General features: G+C 34.8%; 1 protein-coding gene across 2 annotated transcripts; it reads right to left on the bottom strand.

The window, feature by feature from the left end:
* Positions 1–21,550: 21,550 nt before the first annotated feature.
* On the bottom strand, positions 21,551–23,075 carry LOC131438214 (DNA/RNA-binding protein KIN17). 2 transcript variants are annotated; one of them, XM_058608083.1, is made up of 3 exons: positions 23,024–23,075; positions 21,895–22,915; positions 21,551–21,790 (listed from the first exon to the last, which is right to left on the bottom strand). In XM_058608083.1, the coding sequence occupies exons 2-3, from the start codon at positions 22,867–22,869 to the stop codon at positions 21,596–21,598; spliced, it is 1,170 nt and encodes a 389-aa protein (XP_058464066.1). In that variant the 5' UTR covers positions 22,870–22,915; positions 23,024–23,075; the 3' UTR covers positions 21,551–21,595. The 2 variants fall into 2 exon arrangements, with proteins under 2 accessions (XP_058464066.1, XP_058464067.1); XM_058608084.1 differs by having other exon boundaries at positions 22,992–23,052.
* Positions 23,076–26,256: the final 3,181 nt, after the last annotated feature.

The raw sequence follows: 26,256 nt of genomic DNA, 5'->3' as shown, positions 1-26,256 counted from the left end.
ATAGCGTCTTCGGAGTATCGGATTCGTGAAAAGCGCATTCTGCATTTGGGATAACGGCTACGACTATTTGAGACCAGAATGCTGTTAGATGACTTTGTTTTAGACCCGAATTATATCACCCGAAGTCACTTAACCAAATGGAATCACCAAACGGAAGATTCGGTAATTATTTTGTTTTTATTTTTTGATAAAATTCTCAATTTAAATGATTTTTCGGATTTGAAAAGCAACACAAATTGCCACTAAATTTCCGATACACTGAAGAAGGATGTAAATAACATTCCGAAATACTTATATGTATTATAACGTTTGATACACTTTCGGAAAAATAGGGACTGTGAAAATAGTGACTTTGTGAGAGTGTAATGACGTGACATAGTGGAATTCAACGGTACAACAACAGTACTATTAGTGACAAATTTCCAACTTACGAATGTGTTTTTCGGATTTGGAAACGAGCGAAGCAAATTAGATCCAGTGGCTACGGTTTTATTACCCTACATATTGGTTTTTATATCAGGTTTGCTCAAATCCCCGCTGCTGAGTGCGGGACCAACACAGTTTCGTGAAAAGTGTTTGTTTAATGAAACTATCCTGGGTCAGTTTCAGTTTTCTCAAGCGAAAACGACATTAATGTGCCGGTTGACCGGAATTATGAGCCGCTTCCAGAATACCGCACAATCCGTCGAGTCCACCAGAAGTTATCCTCGAGCGATATGTGTTGGCAGCAAGTGGACATAGTGATATGAAGTTACTGTCTGCTTATTAGTTAAAAAAGTTAAAAAAATAGTTTTGAGGAGTTCTAATGTTACATATTATTCCGAGAGCGTAAACCGAGAAATAAATTCGACTGTGTATTTGGAACACCATCTAACGAAAATAAGAAAAAAAAATCTGTTCTGTTCAGATTAAAAGAAATTCGTCGTGCTTTTTCACGGTTTTGTATATCATTAAAGACATTAGTTAAAATTAAATTTCAGCAAAATCAGTCCAAATGGATCATGATCCGAAAACTTTTAATTATGCTGTATTATCATAACATGAAAATATATTTTCCCCCTAATCATGACTCGTTTTGATCATACATAGAATCGGAATTTTGCCCGAGTAGTAAAAGAAATTTTCTGTGCTAATCAAATCAATAGTTAATCATGTAACAAATATTGGAACACTTTATAGAATGCGTTATGTACCCAGTTGTTTCGAATGCATAAAGATCGATTCATAATGAACTTATGACAAATTTTTTTACTTATGACAAATTTTGTCCTTCCAATGAATTTTTTCCATGACTTTTATGAAATATTATATGCATTTTATCCATATGACAAGTGCAGTGGCGTGGAACTGATTTCACCTAGGTGTGGAGTGAAAATGTGTTGGTGGTAAGTTGACTGGGGGAAGGAGTTTGGTTGTAAAAGGAAAGTGATCAAAAACCGCATTTCCAGTAGAGATGGTCGGGTATAGAAATTCTTATACCCGAACCCGACCCGTACCCGAGTGATCAGCAAAAAAAATTACCCGTACCCGACCCGTACCCGATTAAAAATTTAAAACATTACCCGTACCCGACCCGTACCCGATCAATAATAAAAAAAAATTACCCGTACCCGACCCGTACCCGATAAAAAATAAAAAATTTTACCCGTACCCGACCCGTACCCGATTAAAAATTACCTGTACCCGTACCCGACCCGAATGAGTAGTAAAAAGTTTACCAAAATTCAGGATGGAAAAAATAAAGTGTTTTAGATAGCGAGCTAGATAGAGCGTATCAGGCTCTAGTTTGTAAGTAAAATACATTAAAATGCTTGTTTACATTTGTACATATAAATACAATGTGAAGCATGAATAGATTTCCAATGTCTTTGGTACTTTATACTCATTTACAAATGTCAACAAAAGGGAGTAATATCTACACAAATTTTTCGAGAAGCTTATTGATCCAAAATGTCGTAATACCCGTTGTATTCAATTTTGGGTAAGTATGGTTTTTACGAAACAGTGCGACTTTTGATCTAATTCTTTAGAACCACAAGTAAGCGTGCTCATTATCTTGACACACAAATAAAAATTCACATTAAAATCACTTGAAAATTCACGAACATCCCCTAAAATTAATAGAGTATCATCGGTTCATTTACGTGAATTGACCAAACATCAAATAATTCACGTGTATTCCCGGTGTGAAAAATTCAATTTTGAAAATGGTGAACTGTGAGTCCTTCAAGTGTAAGTAGTTTTAACATTTGTGAGACATTTTTTTTGGTTACATTTATTTTACTACAAAGCAAAATGAATTATGATTTTGATTTAAATTAATCTGTCAAATATGCCCGTTTTGTAAGCCTCACAAACCCACACCAACGATGTTAACGGGAGCTGGTGGTTTTTAGAGCCATTGAACTTCTGTTCCACCTCCCTTGGAACCCTCAACGAGTGAACACGGTGAAAATTTGAGCATATCGCGTGAAAAGATTTTCACCCGTACTTTTGCGACTGTCACGCATCGAGATTTTCAGTGAAAAGAAACGTAAACTAACTCGACGTCAACATTTCAAAAGGGCTTAAAAACAATTGACAGATTTTCTTTGTTTACTTTCTCTTTCGACTATATCTGCGTTATTATACAAACGTTCGTTACATATTTGGTAATGTTTGAAACATGGAGATATTATCTTTCATCCTACACGAATACTTTGTAGGTACACGTGAAAATTAAGGAGATATTCACAAAAGAGAAAGTAAACAAAGAGAAACTCTCATTGGTTTATGTGCCCTTATGAAATGTTGACATCGAACTGGCAATATAGCTCAACTTGCTGTGCCATCAATCGGTGTCATTTCAAGTGAGGTGACACCACCCAAAAGTGAAGAATAAGAAGAACTTCTATGCAGATTTTCTGAAATAAATGTTCATGTTTTTATGGGTAGAATCCTAATGATTTATATGTAAATTTTGAAAATCTCCAACCAATATTTAAAATAACAGTTTTCTGGTATCTGAATGTGATATGATTACTACACTACATTTTATATATTAATCAAATAATTTTTACTGGATTGTACATTAAACAGCTTTAAAATGGCAGTCCATTAAAACCTACGTAAAAAGTAGGGTCTGACCGCAACATCTTAGAGCTAAGGCACACTGCACTGTCTTATTAAATATGTTATAAAAAAGTAGGGTGGAAAATATTCACATAACTTTTCACGTAACTATGATTGATCTTTTTTTTAAATGAAAAAAAAAATGTTTTTTTCTGGAAAAAGATGCCAGTTTTCAGGTCTGGTTCTAGGCGCGAATGTCAAAACCCCTTGAATCAAATTGTTTATTTTTCGGAACAACTGTTTTCAAATAAAAAATTCTCGTCAACGTGTAAACATATTTATGTGAAGTACAAATGGTCGGGTAATCGATCAGAAAAAAAAAATTACCCGTACCCGACCCGTACCCGAGTGAGTAGTAAATTTTTTTACCCGACCCGACCCGTACCCGAGTAAGCAGTAATTTTTTTTTACCCGTACCCGACCCGTACCCGATTGAAAATAAAATTTTTTACCCGTACCCGACCAAAAACCCGTCGGGTACGGGTACGGGTCGGGTTTCGGGTAAAATACCCGATACCCGACCATCTCTAATTTTCCAGGTGTGGAATTCTACACCCAGACATTTTCCAGGTGTGAAGTTCAGTATACTTCCAATAGGGTATTTAGGGCTTTCGCCACCCCTGGACAAGTGTAATAAATATAAAAAAGATTTTTATTCCTGCGACAGGTCATAGTAGGTACATTTTATTCTCTTCTACCCTCATGTGTTTAAAACAAAAAAAAAAAGTCCTGGCATTACATTCCTTTTGTGGAATTTGGCCTTTCTGTTTCAACAGACTTCGCAGCCGATTCTTAGTGTACAGAATCATTGCATGGCTAGTACTATGAATCCTACTGACACTAAGAATCCTTCCAGGTCGGGGCTCGAACATACGACAACTGGCTTGTAAGACCAGCGTCCTATGCATTGAACCGCCAACCCGGGCCGAATTAAAACAAACATTCTCCAATACAAAATGATAAAATATAAATCCTGAATAGAAGTATTACCTCTTACTCACAGTTGCATTAGTTTTTTCGCACTTGTGCTAAGGTCAGGTTGAAGTTTGTCCGCGTGACAGTTTCAGTTAAAGTAGGCCAGGTAGGCTAATCTTAGCTTATGCTTGCTAGAGCAAATCGACTAGTAGTTCAAATTCCCGGTGCAACAATTGCAAAATTTAAATGTGCTAAGCCAGACACTCGAACTCGAAGCCTTAGTTATACAGTTACGCTAACAACACTCGACCCATCGATATCGGCTTGGTTGTTCGAAAAATGTGCAATTCACAGGCGAAGAAGTGCTCCATTTAATTTAACAGCAACACTTACCCATACCTCACTTTGAAAAATGATGAGAGATCTTTAACAGCTATTTCAACACAAACTTCATCGTATGGGCAAACTTACCAATAACAGGCACCAGACAATACGAGAAATAATAATTAAGGCAACGAGCCGATTGAATTCGTTCGCGCAATCCGTCCGTAGAGTGTACTTTCCGACAGTGGTTAATTTCGGCAATCATTGCTCTACAATTAAAAATCGATGTGCGGATGCATCCAACTGAAGAAGGGGCGACATCACGTTGGTCAACAGTGGATCTTGATTGTACTGCCGCCTAACCATTTGAAAAGTTATATAAATTTATATTACAGGTATTATTCATTACGGATGTGTTGCTCCATACCGGAACGATACAATTTATTTTTCGTCTTGACATTTGCTATTATATTTTAGATCTCAAATGCGGAATAACTGAAGCAACTTGACTTCAAGTAGCAAGTGCTAAAAGTTGTCTACTTTTTCTACTACTACTTCTGATTGGTCTCAGCTGACCTGAAATGACACCAATTGATGGCATATCAACATAGACTATATTGGCAGTTCATTTTCGTTTGTGCGAACGTATGGATGAAAATTCTTTCTTTCCCACGAAATACTCGATCACTTCACTAAAAGTGGAATTAAGTAAATCGCTTTTATAAAAATAATAAATTCCATTTTATTTCACTGTATTAAACATTTATTTTCCATTTCACCACAAATATCACGAAATAGTAACAAAAACTGCTACTAGTATTTCGGAATGTTTTTCGCCACCTTCATCAATGTATCAGTTCTAAGTCTGTCTGCTAATATATTATCTATTCTAATTACATTATCCTTTCGAAGGCTACAAATAAAAAAGAATTTATGTTTTGTTTTAATGAAATATTTCAACTTTGATGGATTTTCCTTATTTAATGTAGCGTAAAAACTATTATGGCTATTGAAGGGTGTAGCTGGGTTTTCATATAAAAACTGCCCCCAAACAGAACAAAAATTGATATACGCTGTCTGAAAGGGATTATATTGGAGATGATTTTCCCAAAATTTTAACCCTCCAACTGCCATATTGGTGGAGTAAGGGTGGTTCTTTTAATTTTCATTTTATTTATATTTTTCAAAAACCTCGTTAGCAAAAAAATTGAACAAAATCAGGAATACTTCAGGAATTATGGAAAACCTTTCTGTTTTTTTTTCAGAAATTTTCAAAATGTATTTCATGTGAAAAAAAATGTCTAAAATTTTCGAGTTTTTTTAATCGCACTTACACTTTAGGTACCACATCATCACAAATAAATCATTTATGAGTACATTACGCTGTATTTTTTCAGATTTTTAAAAAATGTGGACGGGTATAATATCAGACTTTAAAAAAATAAATCATTCGGAAAGGCATGCGTCTCCATCAAATTGTCATCATCCGATGGAGACGCATGGTATTTAGTTAAAAAATCATATGTCACATGCCCTTAGAACTAAATACCATGCGTTTCCATCTACAACTTGAGTTCAGGGCTTAAGAAAGAATTTTCATAAGCAAGGATAAGTGAGAGAAACATGAATCAGAACTAATGAATTGACAAATATTTAGGTTTTAATATACGGTTTAAAGTTTTTATTTATGAACAGATAATTCATTTTATATTTATTGTATTCAAATCAAATAATAACTATATGTAGTAGAAATTCTAAATGACAATTAAATTACAGTTCTTTTGCAGAAAAAAGTATTCCTAGATACCAAGCGCAAAATAAAGGAAATTTCGAAACCAAAAAGCAAAGTTTTGGCATTACATTCATTTTGTGGAATTTGAATCCTTACAGGTCGAGGCTCGAACATACGACAACTGACTTGTAAGACCAGCACCCTATGCATTGAACCGCCTACCCGGGCTAATTTCGAAACCAAGCGAAATCTAAAAAACTATTAGTTTTAAGGTAAAATGTTCGTCGACGTTCTGTATCACATGGTATGAATAGCCAAGTTGGCTGAAATTGGTCAACAAGACAGCTAAAGTCAGATGGCTTAAGCTCATAAAGACGAATTAATCAAACTGGGATCGGACCTACAGTAAATCCGTCGAAATAAAATGTATGAGAGAGAAAGGCTTTAAAATATAACACCTTCCCACTCGAAAAATGGTGCGTGGCGACGATATCGTGGTGGTTCATGAATTCGTGTATTCATTCATTTACGACCGCGGATAAGGATACAAGAAAAGTAATACGTCACCGTAAGAAATTAATCAACGGCGTATAAACCAAGGTTTTCAACAGCTGCTTGGAGATCCACCAACAGCTGAAATTGGGCAGCTACAATCGGCAGGGCATGTCATCAGGATAACAGACATTTGAAAATGGTTCTTGAAAGTGATTTGGAAGGCTCAACAAAAAAAGAAGCATAGCGAGCAAGATTGATCGATCAAATGGAGGCCAAGAGTGGTCATAGTCTGAGCTGTATGGAGACGACTTCTAAATACATAATAAAAGGGCTTGAGCTGATACGTGAGAAAAGTTCTCCACGAAACACCAGAAAAGGACCACTAAGTGCAAGTTAATTCGATGAACTATATTTGCAAAAGCGTTTGAAATTCAATTTTTTTTACATAGCTCAGTTTCTCATTAATTCTTAGTTAATACATATTTCGATTAAAGTAATTAAACAATACGATTTTCTGAAACTGTTTAATAAAAGGGTCCTCTTCAGAAAATAGCAAAAACTGAAAATATTAAGTTTATAAGAACATGTTGTTTGTATAAAAAGTCGAAGATGAGAATTAATACGTTCTTTTTGGGTCTTCGGGACTTGCTGCAGACGCTTCGACTTCATTTCTATCGAAATCTCCAGACTATCCCGCAAGATGTTGAAGTTAGAAACGAATTACAACCGTCCGCTGGGACACATGTTCACTAATGCATTCCCTGCATCATTGCTTGGTAAATCGACCCAGGCGTGCGGGCGTGTGTAAATAACATAAGGAATAAAATTCATTATTAATTACGTCAATACTCAAGCTCTGAGCTCAAGTTGTAGATGGAAACGCATGGTATTTAGTTCTTAGGGTATTTGACATATGATTTTAGGACTAAATACCATGCGTCTCCATCGGATGATGACAATTTGATGGAGACGCATGTTTTTCCGAATGATTTAGTTTTTTAAAGTGTGATATTATACCCGTCCACATTTTTTAAAAATCTGAAAAAATTATGGCGTAATGTACTCATAAATGATTTGCTTTGTATGTAAAATCTAGAGTGGTACCAAAATTGTAAGTGCGATTAAAAAAAATCGAAAATTTTAAACATTTTTTTCACATGAAATACATGTTGAAAAATTCTGAAAAAAATCAGAAAGGTTTCCCATAATCCTCGAAAATATTCCTGATTTTTTCAATTTTTTTGCTAAAGAGGTTTTTGAAAAATTTAAGTAAAATGAATATCAGAAGACCCACCCTAACTGCACCAGTTAAAGGGTTAAATTTTTGGGAAAATCATCTCAAATATAAACCCTTTAAAACAGCGTATGTCAATTTTTATTCTGTTTGGAGGCAGTTTTTATACGAAAACCCGGCTACACCCTTTTATCGGAATTTTACATCGGTTACAGGGTGATGCGTGTTGCAGTTTGTTAGTTTTGTTACTTGATGACATGCGGTTCCAATTATGAGAAGTGTCAATAAAATGTTAATTTGTACTAACGTCTGTTAACTAAGAGCGTGTCCAGCATATTTTAGGAATACTTTATTTAAAAACCTTTTTAATCCACCTAGTGCTGTAATGATGGCTTTCTCATATTACTTATGTTTTGAAAAGATTTTTTCTGGCAAGGTATTTTTTCAAACATGTATTAAACTTTCTTTGGTAAAAACTACCATCACCTTTTAGATTTGTAAACAGTTATGTCAAGTTAATATAGATTTTAATGTGGCAATCCTGCACGGTATACAAAATTGACCAAAGCACGCTGTGTGCTAGGCGGTGGCGTTTTCTTCTTCCGTACCAGCACGTACCGATTTTGCATCATTTTGTATGGCATTTTGAAAGTTTTGATACTCATTGGATTATTATTTCGGAACCGGAAGTCGGATCTGGATGAAATTGCACAATATCTTTTAAGACACTGAGAGCTTTAATTTGAATCATGATTTGTGAAAATCGGTTTAACCGTTGCTAAGAAATCGTAGTGAGTTCTGGTTTTGGAGCTTTTCTTCATTATTACCGGTGCATTTGGAAACAGAAACCGGGTACTAGTAGTCCCAAAGTAGATTTATATATCCACCAACTAACAAGGTCTGCCAACTAGATGAATTTATCAGTAAATTTCATAAAAATGTGCACCTCGTTTCGCCATCGTTTGTGAAAAAATACACATGAAATTGAAAATTTTCACTAATCGCACTGTAATTCCGAAACCGGAAGTCAGATCAGGATAAACTTTTCGAGAACTTTTTAAACAATTTTAAGACCTTTAGTTTGCATCTTAGTTTGTAGAAATAGGTTGAGAAATTTCCGATAAAATCGCGTACGCATTTTCTCATAGATTCGCACATATTGCCTTGCAATTCCGGAATCGGAAGTCGGGTCGAAATAAAACTCAATAGCAATCTATATGGCCATAAGACCTTTCGTTTAAATTCAAGTTTGTGAAAATCGGTCACGTCATCCCTAAGTAAAGTGAGTGACAATGTTTTTCATTTTTTTTGTCCATATCACCCTGAAATTCCAAAACCGGAAATCGGATCGGTATAAAATTCAATAGCGATCTATGGGGCCGTAAGACTTTTCATTTAAATCTGAGTTTGTGAAAATCAGTTCAGCCATATCTGTGAAAATCGAGTGACATTATTTATCACATACACACATACATACATATATACACACAGACATTTGCTCAGTTCGTCGAGCTGAGTCGAATGGTATATGACATCGATTCAAAAGTCGGTTTCTACAGTGATTGTATAGCCTTTCTGTATGAGAAAAGCAAACAATAATAGTTTAATGACATACATTAAATATATTCTGAGCTAACGCGCTTTCAGTTTAATAGTAAGTCCAATCACCACCAGCATAAATTATTGCTTGGCATCTCCGAGACATACTTTCCACTATATTTTCATCTCATTTGGGGCGAAGTGCCCTCCAAATGAGTCGAATTTATCAGAAGAGCTGCTTCATAGAGTGAACACGTTTTCAACGGAGCTTCGGCTTAGTGTATGCTCAGGCCTTTTCGATGGGATTTGCATCAGACGATTTCGAAGGCCAATCAAGCGTCACAATGCATTATTCCCATTTATATTCAGCAAGCCGTTTGACCGCGTAACGTTCAGACAAGAGTGTTTTTTTAACGGTACTCCGCAATTTCGCTTGTCCTTAACGTAAGGATAAGCCAGGATTGGGCGAAAACAAAACTACAATTCGTTCTTTTTCATTTTTAGTCAGTTTTCCTAACGAATCACAAATTGAAAGGTCATCGACGGTTTTTGACTCATTAAACTACTGCACACACTTCTTGACAAGCAAAGCCGACTTTTTAATGTATTCAGCCGCCACTGCGTAGTTCATTTTTGTTGCTAGACTATAAATCGTGAACACTCTCACGAACTTTCATGTTTAAATTGAAAAAATGCAACAGACAAAAATGATCACCAAAAATGCACCAATTTTAAATATTTTTGAAACTCTCAGAGAATAAATAGACACATATTTGCTATATTTTTTGGAAAGTTGATTTGTGCTACGTACCTAGGATAAACGTCCGAACGTTCAACACTAGCCATTAAATTCGGTGCCACACTGCCATATTTCTAACACACTCTCGTCTCCTCTTTCTTCTTCAAATCCTTGTCGTTTCTGAAGACTTTTCTTGTTTTCTGAAGCGTTCTCTTCATAATTACCCTATTCTCTCGTATTCGTAAAACTCCATCGCCAGTTTTGCATAACGGTACGATGCCAGATCCCGCCAAAACAGAGTGCCACCTTTGTAGGAAGGGCAAAAGGAATTTACGGTGGCATTCTACTTTGTATGTTGCATGTCACGCCAAGTATTGTTTGGTAAATTTTTCGACCTTCTTCGTCAAAACTGTTCCGGAAAATCAAAGCAGGACTTACCTACAAAAAACTTCATGCGAAAGATCTACTAGGTGTTCACTTTAATGTACGTCTCGTCGTTCATTACGATGCATTTCGGCTGCTTCAACCACCTTCGTATTCCTTTATTTTGGTTCTATATTAGTCCACTTCGTTACCTTGAAGACATGGAATACGGTTTATTGCCTGTTGGGTGTACCAGACGGACGAATTGACCTTTTTTGCTTGAAGTAATTCCGCATATTGCTAGCGTTCTCAGGGTGTTTTTCTTGACTTTTGTTGCGCTGCTAGCTCACCGCACGGGTCGTCAGGCTCTCCTTGAACGATTTTACAACAATGAATACGGTCGAATGATCGATTCCCAATTGATTAACGATCCACCTGTGGAACTGGCCTGGATTTACCACAACCACGCACAAATTTGTTTGTAAAAGCACTTCTTGCTTGGATGACATGTCGATTATCACTTGACAGATTGTTATTTTGCACATGTAAGCATTACACTCTAAACTCAAATTCTCATCAATTCTCACTCATCCAAAAAAATAATTTATATATAAGAAAACATGTTCTTCGAGTACAATTTTTTTTTCGATCTTCTTATTTCTAGCTTCTTCCTTCTATCTTCAGTCACGTACCGAGACGAAGGGCCCTGGTCCCTCCCAAAATCAGAAACAGAAACGAAAAAAGTTTGAACAATATTATGTGGCTGTTGATCCTGCAGACTACACAGTGAGTTAAAGGATTTAGGAGTTACGTGATGGTCATAACTCCACTGCCGATAAAACACGCATCGGCAGGTCCTACGAAGCAGAACAGAGTCAAAACCGCATAAAATGGAGTATGAAACAAATATAAATTATCATAAATGACAATAATAATGATACATTAAACTGTACTGAACGAACGGAAACAGCAAGTGCGAGAGTAAGGCAAGATTCTGCAGATGAGAAAGATATCCTGCCGAAGGATCCCGCACGTACTTATTTAGGGCTAGAAAGACGAACGTAAGCGCACTTCGAGTACATGTTTGGCTGAATCCATTATTCTGTACGGGTCTGTCTTTTATATTATATTTCTTACGAGATGTGCTCTATATGCCTTTAGATAAACAATTGAATGCAAAAGGTGTTCAATGCATCAATGTTTTTCGAAGTGTTCTTCATGAAGATCAATACACTTCTGCATGCTATTGATCTAATTTATGACGCACATTTCTCACTCCGAAGGAAGTATCTTAAAAACATGCGTTTTGAACGCATCAATCGCTTCTTCAGGCGTCGATAAACGTTAACCACGCAATTTAATTAAAAGCTAAATGCAATTATTAAAGGCTAAATGAGAGTTTCACGACGAATTTAATGTTTTAAACGACCAACAAGTAATTTGTGTGGCGTGACGTGATGCGTGAGAGCTCGCATTGTCGTGATGGAGAATGATTTTCTTTTGGCAGGTTGTTATCCTTATTTTTGTGGAAGCTTCTGGCACACAATTGGTCATGTGCCGTTTAGAGTTGATGGCTCTATGTTGCTCTAAGTTAAAGTTAAAGTCTTCTGCGAAGCGAAAGAGCTGAACTGACTTTCGGAAGATGAAACCACTCGAATGAATCATAATTCTCTAAACGATAATTAATACTGCATAGATCAACACTGTATGATTATTGAATTTGATTACAGTCTGCATATTTTGGAGAATAAATGAAGAATGTTTCAATTTACTGATTCACAATTCAACATATTTTAATATTGTCAGAAGAAGCATATGTTTGAAGACTATAATATCAGTTAAATTCAGTCAAGTAAAGCTTTGAAGAGCGCGTACTTGCAACAAGTGGTAGCACTCCCAAACAAACTGATTGTACTTTGAGAGCCTAGGAAAGACAATTCAAGTTTCACTTCATTCTACTTTATACAAGGGGACCATCAGTCTCAACATGGTGTAAAAGCGTTACCATCCATATTATATGACGTAACATGATTGCAAATTCATTTCAACTTGGCATATATTCCAGCAAAGCCGTTTCTATTATTTAGGTCTATCCCATATTGCGGCAGAGCATTGGCGGCTATGATTTTTCACAGACAATAAATTTTCTTACTTTCGTGCTTCGTACTCACAACTGAAACCGCTGCATATTACTCATTGCGCTACCTGATCGTTGCACCGAGACCATACGGTTTCGAAATGAATTCAATTGTTACATTTTCTCAACATCGAGCAATGCATGGCTAGCGCTTATGATCAAATGAAAATGATACGCCGTATTAAGCTAAACTGAAGCTATTTACGGTGAAAATTAAACAGTGTATTTTCTACACTGATTGTGTACCCAAGTAGCACGTTAAGTTGCTGTCGTGTATTTTTCTACAGATTGTAAAAATTTATCAAATTAGTTCATATTACTTTTGTTGTAACTGTTGTGTTATGGAAAAAACGCAATTTTCTGTGTTGTGCAACATATCTTTAAGTTCTTCCGTTGTCACGATACAAAAAATCATGCGTCGATCCCATCACAAAGGCAGTAATAAAATCAGAGAAAAAACAATTGTGGAACTTATGGAAACTACTACGTAATGTAAACAAGAATTGAATTGATGTTTAGAAAAACATAGCAAACATAATTTCTAATGAATAAGTTTCACATTTGACTGCTCGTAACACAAACATGGAACTATAACAATGTTCTGCACATAAATCAATGGTAATACTACATATTTTAAAATTGATCTTGTATGTTTTAGTAAATAGAAAATCGACAACGAACTGCATTTTTATGGTGAAACATGTCTTAATTTTTCAAGCGCCTTTGAATGTACGTGTTTTTAGGATTGCACATCGATTTCTATGAAAATAACAATCTATTCTTTTTAATGAATATGATCGAGATAATGTTTGAAATATGTATAAGAGAGCTATCAAACATTCATACACCTTTTCAGACGATTTTAATCATATTGATGTTTCAATTAATATGAAAAAATCCTGCAATGAATTCATCTTCAATATTTTCCAATATGGCATCGAGGGTAACAGTGTGTTTAAAAGAAAATGGTTCACCCAACGTAATGATTTATTTTACCTAAATAAAAGGAAATATAAACATGTAAATATTGAAAAAGGAAATTTTTGGTTTTATTTTTATCAAAATAGTTGTTTTAATTATTATCAAACTAGTTGACTTAAACAACAATATAGTTCAGTCATTCATCTTAGTGAACCCGACATTTGTGATACGCACTGTAGGTATTATTTTGGTGAGCCTATGTGCTCTAGTTGCAAGAACAAGTTGCTCAAGCGGTAATGTATAACTATGAGAGTAACTATGATGAACTTAACTTTTCGTTCAATATTATTGAAAAGTGATGTCAGGTCTGTTCATTTTTTCGCGAGATGAAAACCGAATACAAATTATCTGATTTGATTTTTGTTGTCATTGCGTATGTAATGCTGTATTTCTGAAACTGCTATGATAATATTCTCATGTCGGCAAGTTTTACGTTAATTTCAAGCAGATAAATCTGGTACAACTTATTTGCAAGTTTTGATTTGTTTTTCTAAAAATCAAGAAAACGGCACACACTGACCTAAAATTTCATGAGGCAGTCAAGGCAATGCAGACTCGGCAGCAAAATAGTTTTTATTGCGAAGTTTTCAATTCGGCTTATCAGTTTTTGCCTTGCGGAGAGAATAATTTCACTATTTTTTTTCTTCACAAGAGATATACAGCTATTTCGGCATATACAGAGTCCGCCATGTAACTTTTTTTAAACATGCAATAAAACACAAACGGTTCATCCGATTTCAAAATTTATTTTTTCATATTAAAGTACAATCTTTCCGGTTAATTGTGGAATATAATTTCATTCAAATGGCTGCCTCGGCTGGCCTTGCAGTACGCCATACGGTCGGTCCAGTTTTTTAGTACATTTTCGATTGTATGCACCTCTTGAAATTTCAATAAAAAAATCTGGTTTGATATAGAAAACATTGCTGCTTGAAACTACAAAATATAATCAATTTTACTCAGTGGGTTAGTTTGTTTCAAACGACATTTTGATAAAAACAACAAATATTTCACTTGTGCGTTCCCGTCAATTTCTTGACAAACAGTTGTCAAGAATTGAATTTAATTTGAAAAATTTGTTATGAATGAACGAACTTTTGATAAAGTTAAGAATTCTTGCGCTTTAAAATCACAATCATTCCAGTTGAAATAAATTACCTAAAATTTAGCTATTTCAACTAACGCTATTGTTTGTTGAAATCATACATTTTTGTTTGTTTTTAATAATAAAATGATTTCTTTCAAACAAATTTACTAGGTTATATTTTATACTACTTTTATTTCGATTTAAATTGATCCATCAGTGCGGTCAAAATAGAGAACCTGTATCAAATATTTTTTGCAACGAAAATGTATTATGTAATGTAATGCAAATTTCTAACATATACTTAATTATCAATACATACACTTGAATTGTTGAAACCCCCCTAGGAAATGAGAGAAGCAGATCAAATTTTACTTATGAAACGCGTACAAACTTTTTCCGCGGGAGACAAAAATTGTTCTGGTTTATATGAAATAAAACTAACATGGTTCATTTAAACAATAAACTTAGTTGTGTCATTACACAAATAATATCATAGATAAATTGAACCTAGTTTTTTCTTGATATAAAGGTATAGCAGGATTGAGTCAACGAGGACATTGTCGATAACATTAACTCAACTTTGGTTGACATGTAAAAAATAGTCAGTTTATTTCAACAATAAACTCAGCCGGAACAAATATATTTTTGGTTTGGTTAGACCAAAATTTTTATTCAAATCAAACAGAGATCATTGTTTTTGTTGAAGGGAGAAATTGGCTTGTAATAATCATATTCCAGCTTGAAATGAATATAAATCAAATTAAAAAATCTGTTTTGTTATTTTAAACATGCTAAATTTCTCTGCGTGTACTTGGGTATCATCATCATCGAGATACCACAGATAACAGATATCCAAGCCCACATATAAAATACCTGTCGCAAATGTTAGTTATGTGGGGTGGCAAACAGCTTAGAAGCCCTCAGGACGGCCCTCCGGCGAGTCAGGACGTTGGAAGGGACCGTTCATAAACCCCGTGGACTAACTTGTTTTATGAAGGTTGAAAAGGCGGGGGGGGGTTAGTCTCATAATTATTTGTAATTTTTTTTCAAGACATTTAGATTAGCTTAGGTCACCGTCCGCACGTTTCCTTCGATTGATTAAAAACAACAGTTAAACCAAATGCACGATACGTGCACAAACATGCAAAATCTACTGAACCGATTCTTTTCAAACTTGGACCATCCTTTCCTGGTATAAAATGCCTTCCCCCTACGTTTTTTCATTTTCATATTACAGTTTCATCTCAAAATTAGCGGAAAACGACGAAGAAGGGAGGGAATCACTCGTACTTTAAGCAATCTTAAAAACATTTTTGATTTCAGATAAGTCTACGCCGAATTATCGTGTTCACTGCGCAACGTGACTCTCAAAAGAGTTTTTATTCTTTAAATGATGCTGTATAATGTAAAAAATTGAAGAAAATTTGGTTAAGCTGTTTCTCCGTAAAACATACGTTTCTTTTGAATGCCATGAATGGATTATTCGGACTTTAAAAGTCTTGCTGTTGGACGCTGTATTGCACAATATTTTCCATATTAACGATGAATCAGCACAACTGATCGATTACGTTTAATATAAATCGACACTATTTCGAAGCGGTGTATGTCAATACTTGGTTAAAACTTTGCTTTGTTCAACCTTGTTATAGAATTTCCGCGTGTAAACTATAAAAACCAGTTTGAGCTATTAGCACAGACTAACAGACAGGACACTCAAATTTGATTCTTCAATCATTTTAACGGTCATTTCGAATATTCCACTCACATGTGTCATGATCAGAGATGCCATTTATACAGATTTATCTGTATTATACAGATTTTTAAATGCTCATACAGATTTAATACAGAGTACAGATTTTATACAGATTTCCTCAATTTGATACAGATTTATACAGATCTCACAAAAAGTAAGAAAGAAAAAAAATGAACTTTTCTGTCTGAGCTATCTTTTAGTATTTGATTCCAGTGACGATATAAAAGTCTATTAATCAACGGACAAATCAATATGGAAATCTGTGAAATCCATTTATATTATAATTTGAAACCAATTTGAACTGATATTCAATTTTTTTGCAATGACATAGTGGAAACATATTTCGAAGAAGCCAAATGAATGAAAAACTGACAGAAAAGATGGTTTATTGGAAAAAAAATACGCTCAGAGACAGTACTTTATTCAAGGAAGTAAGGGCATCATGAAACTTTACTGTCAAACTGAGAGTTGTATGAACCGACATGACGTAGGATATTGGGCGTTGAAATTCCAGGTCAAATTATAAAGTCATTAATTTCTAACTAGATAAATATATGGAATTACAATTCAATTGTTGTGGATTTAAAAAAATTAAACTTCGTCGTTGAAAATTCTTGTGAGCGTGCCAATGACTGATTAAATCTACCATCCTACAACCACAATCTATTGGAATAACATATCTTAGCATCATTTTGTTGTAAGAATTTCATTTTATTAGTGAATGCAGATTAATACAGATTTTTAATACAAAGAATACAGATTTTCTATAAAAATATCTGGCATCTCTGGTCATGATGGCGCCACGTTACCCTATCAAAAACATCATGTCTGTCATCTAGACTGTCTTTATTTTTTTCATTTACCAACAGAGTTGCCATTCATACAGAATTACCTGTAATGTATTGATTTGTATACGTCCATGCGAATTTCATGCAGGATACAGATTTAATACATATTGCCAAAGATAAACTGAAGATTACAATGTTCCATACGTTTCATTGAAAAATGTTGGGTCAGTAATCGTGAACCAGTTGATTCAGTAATAATGTAATTTTATTGACCCTCCGTTAACAAGCGTCGACTAGTTCCGACAAAATGCCATGGAAACAATACAAGTTAGAAAGGAAGCACACATATGTTTACATTCAGCATATAATGATTTCTTGCCACAACTGATGCTTCATGGGATGAGGCTATAACAAACTAAATAAATTCTAGACAATGGTTCTAAGTAGTTTTCACTTTCTTATTCTAAGAATCACTGATATAAAGCGAAATTTCTCAATATCGTTCATACTGTAACTTGATATTTTTCCAAACATAAACAATCATTGTCATAGTTACGACGCATCTAGTGATCAGACACTTGTTGTTTTGCTTCAAAATACTCAAATTGACAGTGAACCGAGCTCATCGAGGGGTCCTATTCAAATGATACCTAAGAAATCGCAGACTACTCTATCTTGAGATTATCTTTGATATTGCCTAAACTATATACATAATTGCGCCTACTTCTCATCCTCCAACTCAATAAAAAATCGAACCCGTTTTGTTACAATATTTACTTGCTTCTGGTCTGCCGCCACTTAATTTCGGGTGAAAACTACCAACACAATAAAAAATAGTCTAGATGAACAAATTTGAGTCGAATAAATGGTTACCCTCCAACATCAAGAAAAAGTTAAATATATTATCAACGTAATCCAATAAATCATTGTGACGATTCATTTTCAAATATTTTGATGAAATCAGGCATCCCTGCAAGCAGCTGATCGGTGTTGACAAACGAGGGGAAACCAACTAGTAAAAAAACTTTTACATAACACAAGGGGTGTACAGATAGTAAATAGTTCGCGCAGTACAATATAGGTGGAACTAGTGCATCACGAAAAATAATTTTTATTAGAATTTACTCATACTGTCATGTCTGTTAGTCTGTGCTATTAGTGACTGCGGACGAAGTAATACCACAGACTAACAGACAGGACACTCAAATTAGATTCTTCAATCATTTCAACGGTCATTTCGAATATTCCTTTATTTGGGGCAGTACTCACATGTGTCATGATGGCGCCACGTTACCCTATCAAAAACATCCTGTCTGTCATCTAGACTGAGTTTTTTTTTTCATTTACCAACAGGGTTGCCATTCATACAGAATTTCCTATAATGTATTGATTTGTATACGTCCATGCGAATTTCATGCAGGATACAGATTTAATACATATTGCCAAAACTATGTACATAATTGTGCCTACTTCTCATTCTCCAACGCAATACAAAATCGAACCCGTTTTGTTACAATATTTACTTGCTTCTGGTCTGCCGCCACTTAATTTCGGGTGAAAACTACCAAAACAATAAAAAATAGTCTAGATGAACAAATAAATGGTTACCTTAAAACATCGCGAAAAAGTTAAACATATTATCAACGTAATCCAATAATTTATTGTGACGATTCATTTTGAAATATTTTGCTAAAATCAGGCATCCCTGCAAGCAGCTGATCGGTGTTGACAAACGAGGGGAAACCAACTAGTAAAAAAACTTTTGCATAACACAAGGGGTGTACAGATAGTAAATAGTTCGCGCAGTATAATATAGGTGGAACTAGTGCATCACGAAAAATTATTTTTATAAGAATTTACTCATACTGTCATGTCTGTTAGTCTGTGGTAATACTACCTCTCACTGAAAAATTTAAAAAAGGGGGTATTTGAAAAATCTACGAAAGTCTACGAGGGGGGAGGGAGAGATTAAAAAGTACCAGATTTTGGTCGGATACGTAGTTTGTGAACGGTCCCGAATCGGGCTGGAGAGCCTGCATCCATCGATAACGTCCAACGATGCGTGAATTTTGCTGCTTCCCGTGGAATGGTATTCCGAACACTTTCTTCCCCAGCAAAGATAACCACAAGGCCACCTGGAGATCATCTGATCAACATACGGAAAACCAAATCGTCCACGTTCTATGGGTTGGTACTCGGAAGGCATAGTATCGATACCTAGGGTATCGGGATACAAAGTATCGTATCGATACAAAGTATCAAAAGGCAATAAAGTATCGATATCTGTAAGTATCAATTGATACTTGTGCCGTTATTTTATGATGTACCAGAAAGGTTTTTCCATAAATTTGTTGTATCACCAGTATACGTATATTTCTTGCAACATAGATTGCACTTCGCCTTTCACGACTTTTGGTCCAAGTCTAAGAATTTCCGCAAGCCACTTTGTGTTGGAACCATGATGATTTCACATTTCATTTCATTTTCTTGTCATAACCTTGATGTCGATACACGGATACTACACTAAAAGCCAATTCCTATTGAATATTTAGGGATTTTGTTGTTTGTGCAAAAGCACATATTTGTTCTATTTCCTCACGTTTCGCCTTCGGATAATCAGTGCTAAGTCAGCGGTTTGAATTGAACTGCTAGACGCGAGATGGCAGTTCAATTTGAACTACTTTTAAGGGGCGGGTAGGGTCTAACACTTTTAAAAAATCAAAATTTATTATTTTCTTTAAATTTTCTTATTGTAAAACATTTTAAGAATTTTCTGTGAAATTTTCAAGGAACGAAACTCTGGAAGTTATGAACCTTTATCTATGGCCATCTCATTCTACGAAGAAGCAAGAGCTCGGCGCACAGGCCTAAGATTTCTACTTCGATTGACTTCAAAACTTGACAAAACATTCTTGAAATGTTTCATTATAATAAACTATAAAAGAAAAAAAATATGATTTTTGAAAAAGTTAGAACCAATGGGGTCCCTGGAGTAATTAATTGTTTCCATTGATTTTATAGACAAAATACCTCAAACGCGTTTTTCTTGAAAGCAGGTTTTGAAAGTCCGTGTCCATCGTCATCTTATTTTTCAAATTTTGCACACACTTTCTACATATAAAAAACCCGGTCCCAACGTTTTCCTTTTTATTGTTTGTTACTTTGGGGAGGTTTAACAACTACAAAATGGCGATTTTTTGTTAAAAATCGCAGTTTTCACTTTAAACAACCACCAAAAATTAAAAAAAAATTAAAAAAAATCAAACAGAAACGTTGGGGTCTAGAAAAACTTCTCTAACTATGCTGCGTTCATTTGTTCACTTCTGATTTGTCTGCGTTGAGATACAGTGGACACCGCAAATCATGACTTTTAAGAAGCGTCCTCAAAAATACCTCTTCAACGACTTATTTCTCAATATCTTTCCACGAAAAAAATACAAAATGTTGTTCGAATAATGCTTTTCATCATGCAAAACATTTGAATTTATTTTGTTGAACGATAATTCTGGAAAAACGCAAGTAAGCAGTAATACGAATATGAAATACTTTCTAACGTATCATCATGTTTTCGTAGCTCGTCTGGTATTTGACTCGGAATTCACTTTGCTACCTCTAAGAAAATCGACTTTTGAAACAAGACCTATATGACCGGGTGTTACATATTCATGCTGTAAATACGAAACAGTTAAGGTGATCGCAAAATTATTGTGCATGCATGTGATATACACTAAATTTCATCGAAGAAGTCTAAACCAAGTTTAACATTCTTAGATTAGATGCAATGGACTCATCTTTTCTTCGGATTCGACATTGCAAATGACAACAAAACCCTCTACTAAGTCTTCAAAACTAGTCCGAAAACCAGTTGTTAGTAGGTCTGTCTTATGCTCAAAGAAGCTTACTTGTTTTCATCAAAAAGTTTAGGTAACGTTATTTTGAACAATCCAACAAAAAGGCATCGTCACTAGGTGGATTATGTTCTATGGTACATTACAAAAATATCGATGAACATTAGATTAGATTAGATTAGGGCAAATGACTCTTTTTGTTCTTTCTTTTAATTATTACGAAATATTCATGTATATTTCAATAATTTCTTCAGTGTAAATTATAAGAGGATAGTTTTAGTTATTATTCTCTGCAAATAGCAAAAGAGAAGAATTGTTAAGAACACCATAATAATCGAGAGAAAGTAAACAAAGAAAATCTGTCATTTTCACTTCAGACATAAAATATCTACTGACTTCATTAGTCTCGAAGCAATTACCAAAAATGTTATAATATAGTTTGTTTGTTATCTGCTTAAGTAATCAAATGCTGCTTAAGAAAGCTATGTGTCGAAAACAAAAACATTGGGGAGAATGCATCATTATCTGTTTATTTATTCCAACTCTCGTTCAAAATACCTTACTTATATCTTCGTATTGTACGTTATTAACTATTCGACCTTTCAGTGGACCAGATGCGATCTCGATTGTCACACAATAGTTATCGGTGTCGATTTCCTTGAGAACTGCTGTGTTCCCTCGATAACCACCATTAAGCACCTTAACTTGCTTACCAATTGCCGGAATAACTGTTTCTAAATGAGCCTAAAATTTGTTTAAACAAATAAAGATGTGCGAAAGATTAGATTTTAAAGATTATAGTTCGAAATATATTGAAAAATTTTTATGAATGCATTAGGAATACTCACTTGATCAACTTTTAATTTATCTCCCGATTCCAACAGCCTGATTTTCGCTCGGTATTTATCAATCATCTCAACAACAACACCTTTTTCTTTATAATACTTATCACCGAGTGATTGAGTGACGAGTTTTACAACGATTCCTTCCGCCAACCAATAATCTTTTCGATTGCTCTTTTCCTTTTTCAGCTCTTCCTCTTTAATCAACTCATCTAAGGCTGACGGTTTCTTAAACTCGCAGGATGAGGACGATCCTGGTTTAAATTTTTTCTCTTTTTTCACTTCGGAAGCTACATCTAAAGGACGTTTTTCTAATTTAATAGGTTTTGTTTCTACTTTTGCATTGGATCCTAATTTCAAATCAATCTTGATGGTTTCTTCTTCGCGTTCTCTTTTAAGTTCCGTATAAGAAGTACCAGGTTCTTCCTCTTTCTGCCCGCGTCGCACTTGTTCTTCTATGAACTCGGCTAGTCGCTCGGCGTCATCTTTGTCCATTTTCTGCTTTTTTGCCATCTTTTCTTGCATAGCCAACGTTTCAGGATCCCTATCTATATATGTGATATACCAACCCTTCTCGGTTTCATCCGCAACACAGTGTCCGTTTCGGCCAAGGTATTTTACAAATTCAGACAGAGAATGCCACTTAGTTGCATTCATATGCAGATGATGGCGATCGGAAATATACTCCTGATAAACCTTATTCGCTGCAACTCGTTTCGTTCCGAACTGACGGCGAAGTATTTGTAAATATCCGGTCATGAACTCCGACGAAAAGCTGTCGATAAATTTCCCAGCATTTCCAGCAAATAGCAGAATCTGGCGCTGATGGGATTCACTCATTGTGTGACATTTAAATCCATTTTCGTCCCGGCACTGTTTTTGGCACATTTGGCAGTACCATCTCAACTTCTGTAGACCTTTGGCCTTCATTTTATTAGCTAGGTATTTGGGAGTACCGACTTCTGCCTTTCCTTTTCCCATTTTCGACAGACGAGGTTTAAACTGGGATGGTATGAATTATGAAAAACTGAAAGAACGCAGAAGAACAGCGAATAAATTATCTTATTTTATCTTCAGATTAATCGATCGAATATATCACAAACGTTTGTCCCAAATAAAATGTAATGAGCAACACCTTCTAATGCAATAGTAAATAAACAGTTTCCACCAGAGATGCCAGGTTTAAGTTTCAAATATCTTCAGACAGGGTTGCAAAAGTCTGTAAATCTGAAAAAAACTGCAGTCAGCAAGTATGCCTTGCTGGCAGCAATTTCTCTATAAAGTATGATACGCAAAACTGACTTGGCAAGCAAAAAAAAGATCGCGGGAATTTCAAAAGTCTTTAAATTTGGACGAAGTCTGCGAAAAACTACATATATAAAAATCTGCACAACAAAAAATGTCTGCAGCACTATATACGAAATCTGCAGATTTAAAGACAAGTTTGTAGATCTAGCATCTCTGATGCCAGTGTGAAAATTTCAAAATCTTGGTTAATTTTTCAAAAGGGCGTATGAGCAAGTGACAGTTTCTCTTTGTTTACTTTCTCTTCTATTAATTACCAAGAGGTTTCCACGTTTATCACTCAACTCTTTGCATGAAATGATACCCAAAACTTTCGACTTTCAAATAGAATAGTGATATCAAAGAAAATCTTTTTAATCACATCACAATAATCGACAGAGAGAGTGATTAAAGAGAAACTGTCACTTGTTTATACGCCCTAATTAAAAATCAACCGAGAAATTTGATGCTTTCTGGCAGTGTTGAAACATTCTGTGAACTCGTAAAATAAGTACACTGATAGAATACGCCAGCCGCATTTTGAATGAAACTTCATTCAATGCGATAAATAACTGAGAATTTCGACTATCGAAAGATCATATAATCAATATACAGCGAGTTTTCCTGATTTTATGGGTGGTGTCCAGTCATACTTTATATAACTATCAATTACGCTTGAAATGTTAGTAAGCTGTATGTACATCGTCATGAATTAGACTGAATGTATGTTACCACAGAAAACAGATATACAGGCTCGCATATGAACTGTGTGTAAAATTTGCTCAAGCATCTGGCGAATACTTGCACGACACAACTTTTTTGTGTGCGACATTCACTTAGAAAAATCGTGTGAGAAGTGTTCAAATGGTTGTAGTTGGAATATTTCTATAACAGATAGAAGAATTTTGTTATTGTTCTGGAACGTAGTGGAATGTTTTGAAAGCTCGCGGCGAACGGTCGAGTAGGTGGAAGAAGTGTTTCTAACGAATAACAAATAAAAAAATTTACACAGGACTTGGAAAAATTTTGTTCGAGTCTGTATATCTGTTATCTGTGATGTTACCAATTGTTATTTGAATTTTTGAGAATAATTTATTCCTACTAATAAATTATAGAACAGTTCGCATAATTTTATGTTGAGCAATGAAAGAGTTTAATACACACTATTTTAATACACTATTTATAGGAATGGCATTGACGATTCAATAATTGTAAGTATGTCATCTATAATCAAACCAAACATTAGATAACTTGTAAGAAACACCAACTGCAGTATGTAAATAAAGTGTTTATTTTAATCAGTGTTATAAGTTTAAAGTTTTTATTCGATAAGTATCGTGGTGGTGATATGAAATTGATTTATCAGTGATTAAGAATGGTGCTCGATGGAAATATGGGCAATCCTGGTGTCATAGTACTTTGGCGAGTATTCATTGAAGTGAGAGTCTGTAGTGTTCTTAAAGTTCACGTAATTATACACTGAAAATCAGTTTTCCCTTTTTTTTAGTAGAAATCATTCATTGTCGAGCTCTTCTATAAGCTACCTAAAATTAAATCGTTATCTACTCAAACTTTGACTTGATCATAAAAATGGGTAGCGGTGTTATGGCATAACACCACAGACTAACAGACAGGACACTCAAATTAGATTCTTCAATCATTTTAACGGTCATTTCGAATATTCCTTTATTTGGGACAGTACTCACATGTGTCATGATGGCGCTACGTTACCCTATCAAAAACATCCTGTCTGTCATCTCGACTGTGTTTATTTTTTTCATTTACCAACAGAGTTGCCATTCATACAGAATTACCTGTAATCTATTGATTTGTATACGTCCATGCGAATTTCATGCAGGATACAGATTTAATACATATTGCCAAAACTATATACATAATTGTGCCTATTTCTCATCCTCCAACGCAAGACAAAATCGAACCCGTTTTGTTACAATATTTACTTGCTTCTGGTCTGCCGCCACTTAATTTCTGGTGAAAACTACCAACACAATAAAAAATAGTCTAGATGAACAACGTTGAGTCAAATAAATGGTTACCTTCCAACAACGTGAAAAAGTTAAATATTTTATCAACGTAATCCAATAATTTATTATGACGATTCATTTTCAAATATTTTGATGAAATCAGGCATCCCTGCAAGCAGCTGATCGGTGTTGACAAACGAGGGGAAACCAACTAGTAAAAAAACTTCTACATAACACAAGGGGTGTACAGATAGTAAATAGTTCGCGCAGTACAATATAGGTGGAGCTAGTGCATCACGAAAAATTATTTTTTATAAGAATTTACTCATACTGTCATGTCTGTTAGTCTGTGATAACACTTTGGGTAAACTTACATTTACCTTAATTTTGAGGTCATCACTCATTACCTAAAATTGGGGAGATGCACATTAGATGATTTTGGGTAGGTTTTGACCCAAAATTAGGAAGCGGCTGGTATGAGTGTAGGGTAATTTCAACTTTAGACAAAAAATTATCACGGGAAATTCTGATTTTCTCAGATTGTATATTGCACCTTGATTTAATAAATTTAAAAAACTTCTAGAACCCAAGAATAGAATAATTCAAGTTCTATTTCTATCTATCTTTTTTGGTTTTAATGAATTGTTCAACCACATAATATTACATGTTCTTGAACGTTGATCATAATTTTTCGAAGTGTGTAGTTCTTGGCTTGATATGAGAAAGTACATTGAATTGAAATTTTCGTTCACTTGATTCGATCATCTCCATTATTATCGGTGTAGTTCATACAGAACAATTAAATATGCACCTATGTTCACTGGAAAAAGTTTTAATGGTTCTGCAACAATAAAGCTTTTTTTTCGAAGTTAAGTAGTAAATTTGAAAACTCCCCATGGCGTGGAGAGTTAGGTTTCTTAAGACCTTTTCAACTATTCCGCAAATTGTCTTTCTGTTATTTCAGTCAGCGGCGAAATATGAAGAAATTTCCTACTATATATAATACAAAACACGACCAACTTCACGAAGGAGATCAAAACTCGAAAAAACTATCGAAATTGCAAGAGGTGTCTAAATGGTTAGAAGCAACAGCCTTCCT

The sequence above is a fragment of the Malaya genurostris genome, chromosome 3 (assembly GCF_030247185.1).
Source record: "Malaya genurostris strain Urasoe2022 chromosome 3, Malgen_1.1, whole genome shotgun sequence".
NCBI classification, from domain to species: Eukaryota; Metazoa; Arthropoda; class Insecta; order Diptera; family Culicidae; genus Malaya; species Malaya genurostris.
This window is presented reverse-complemented; position numbering and strand designations above follow the sequence as displayed.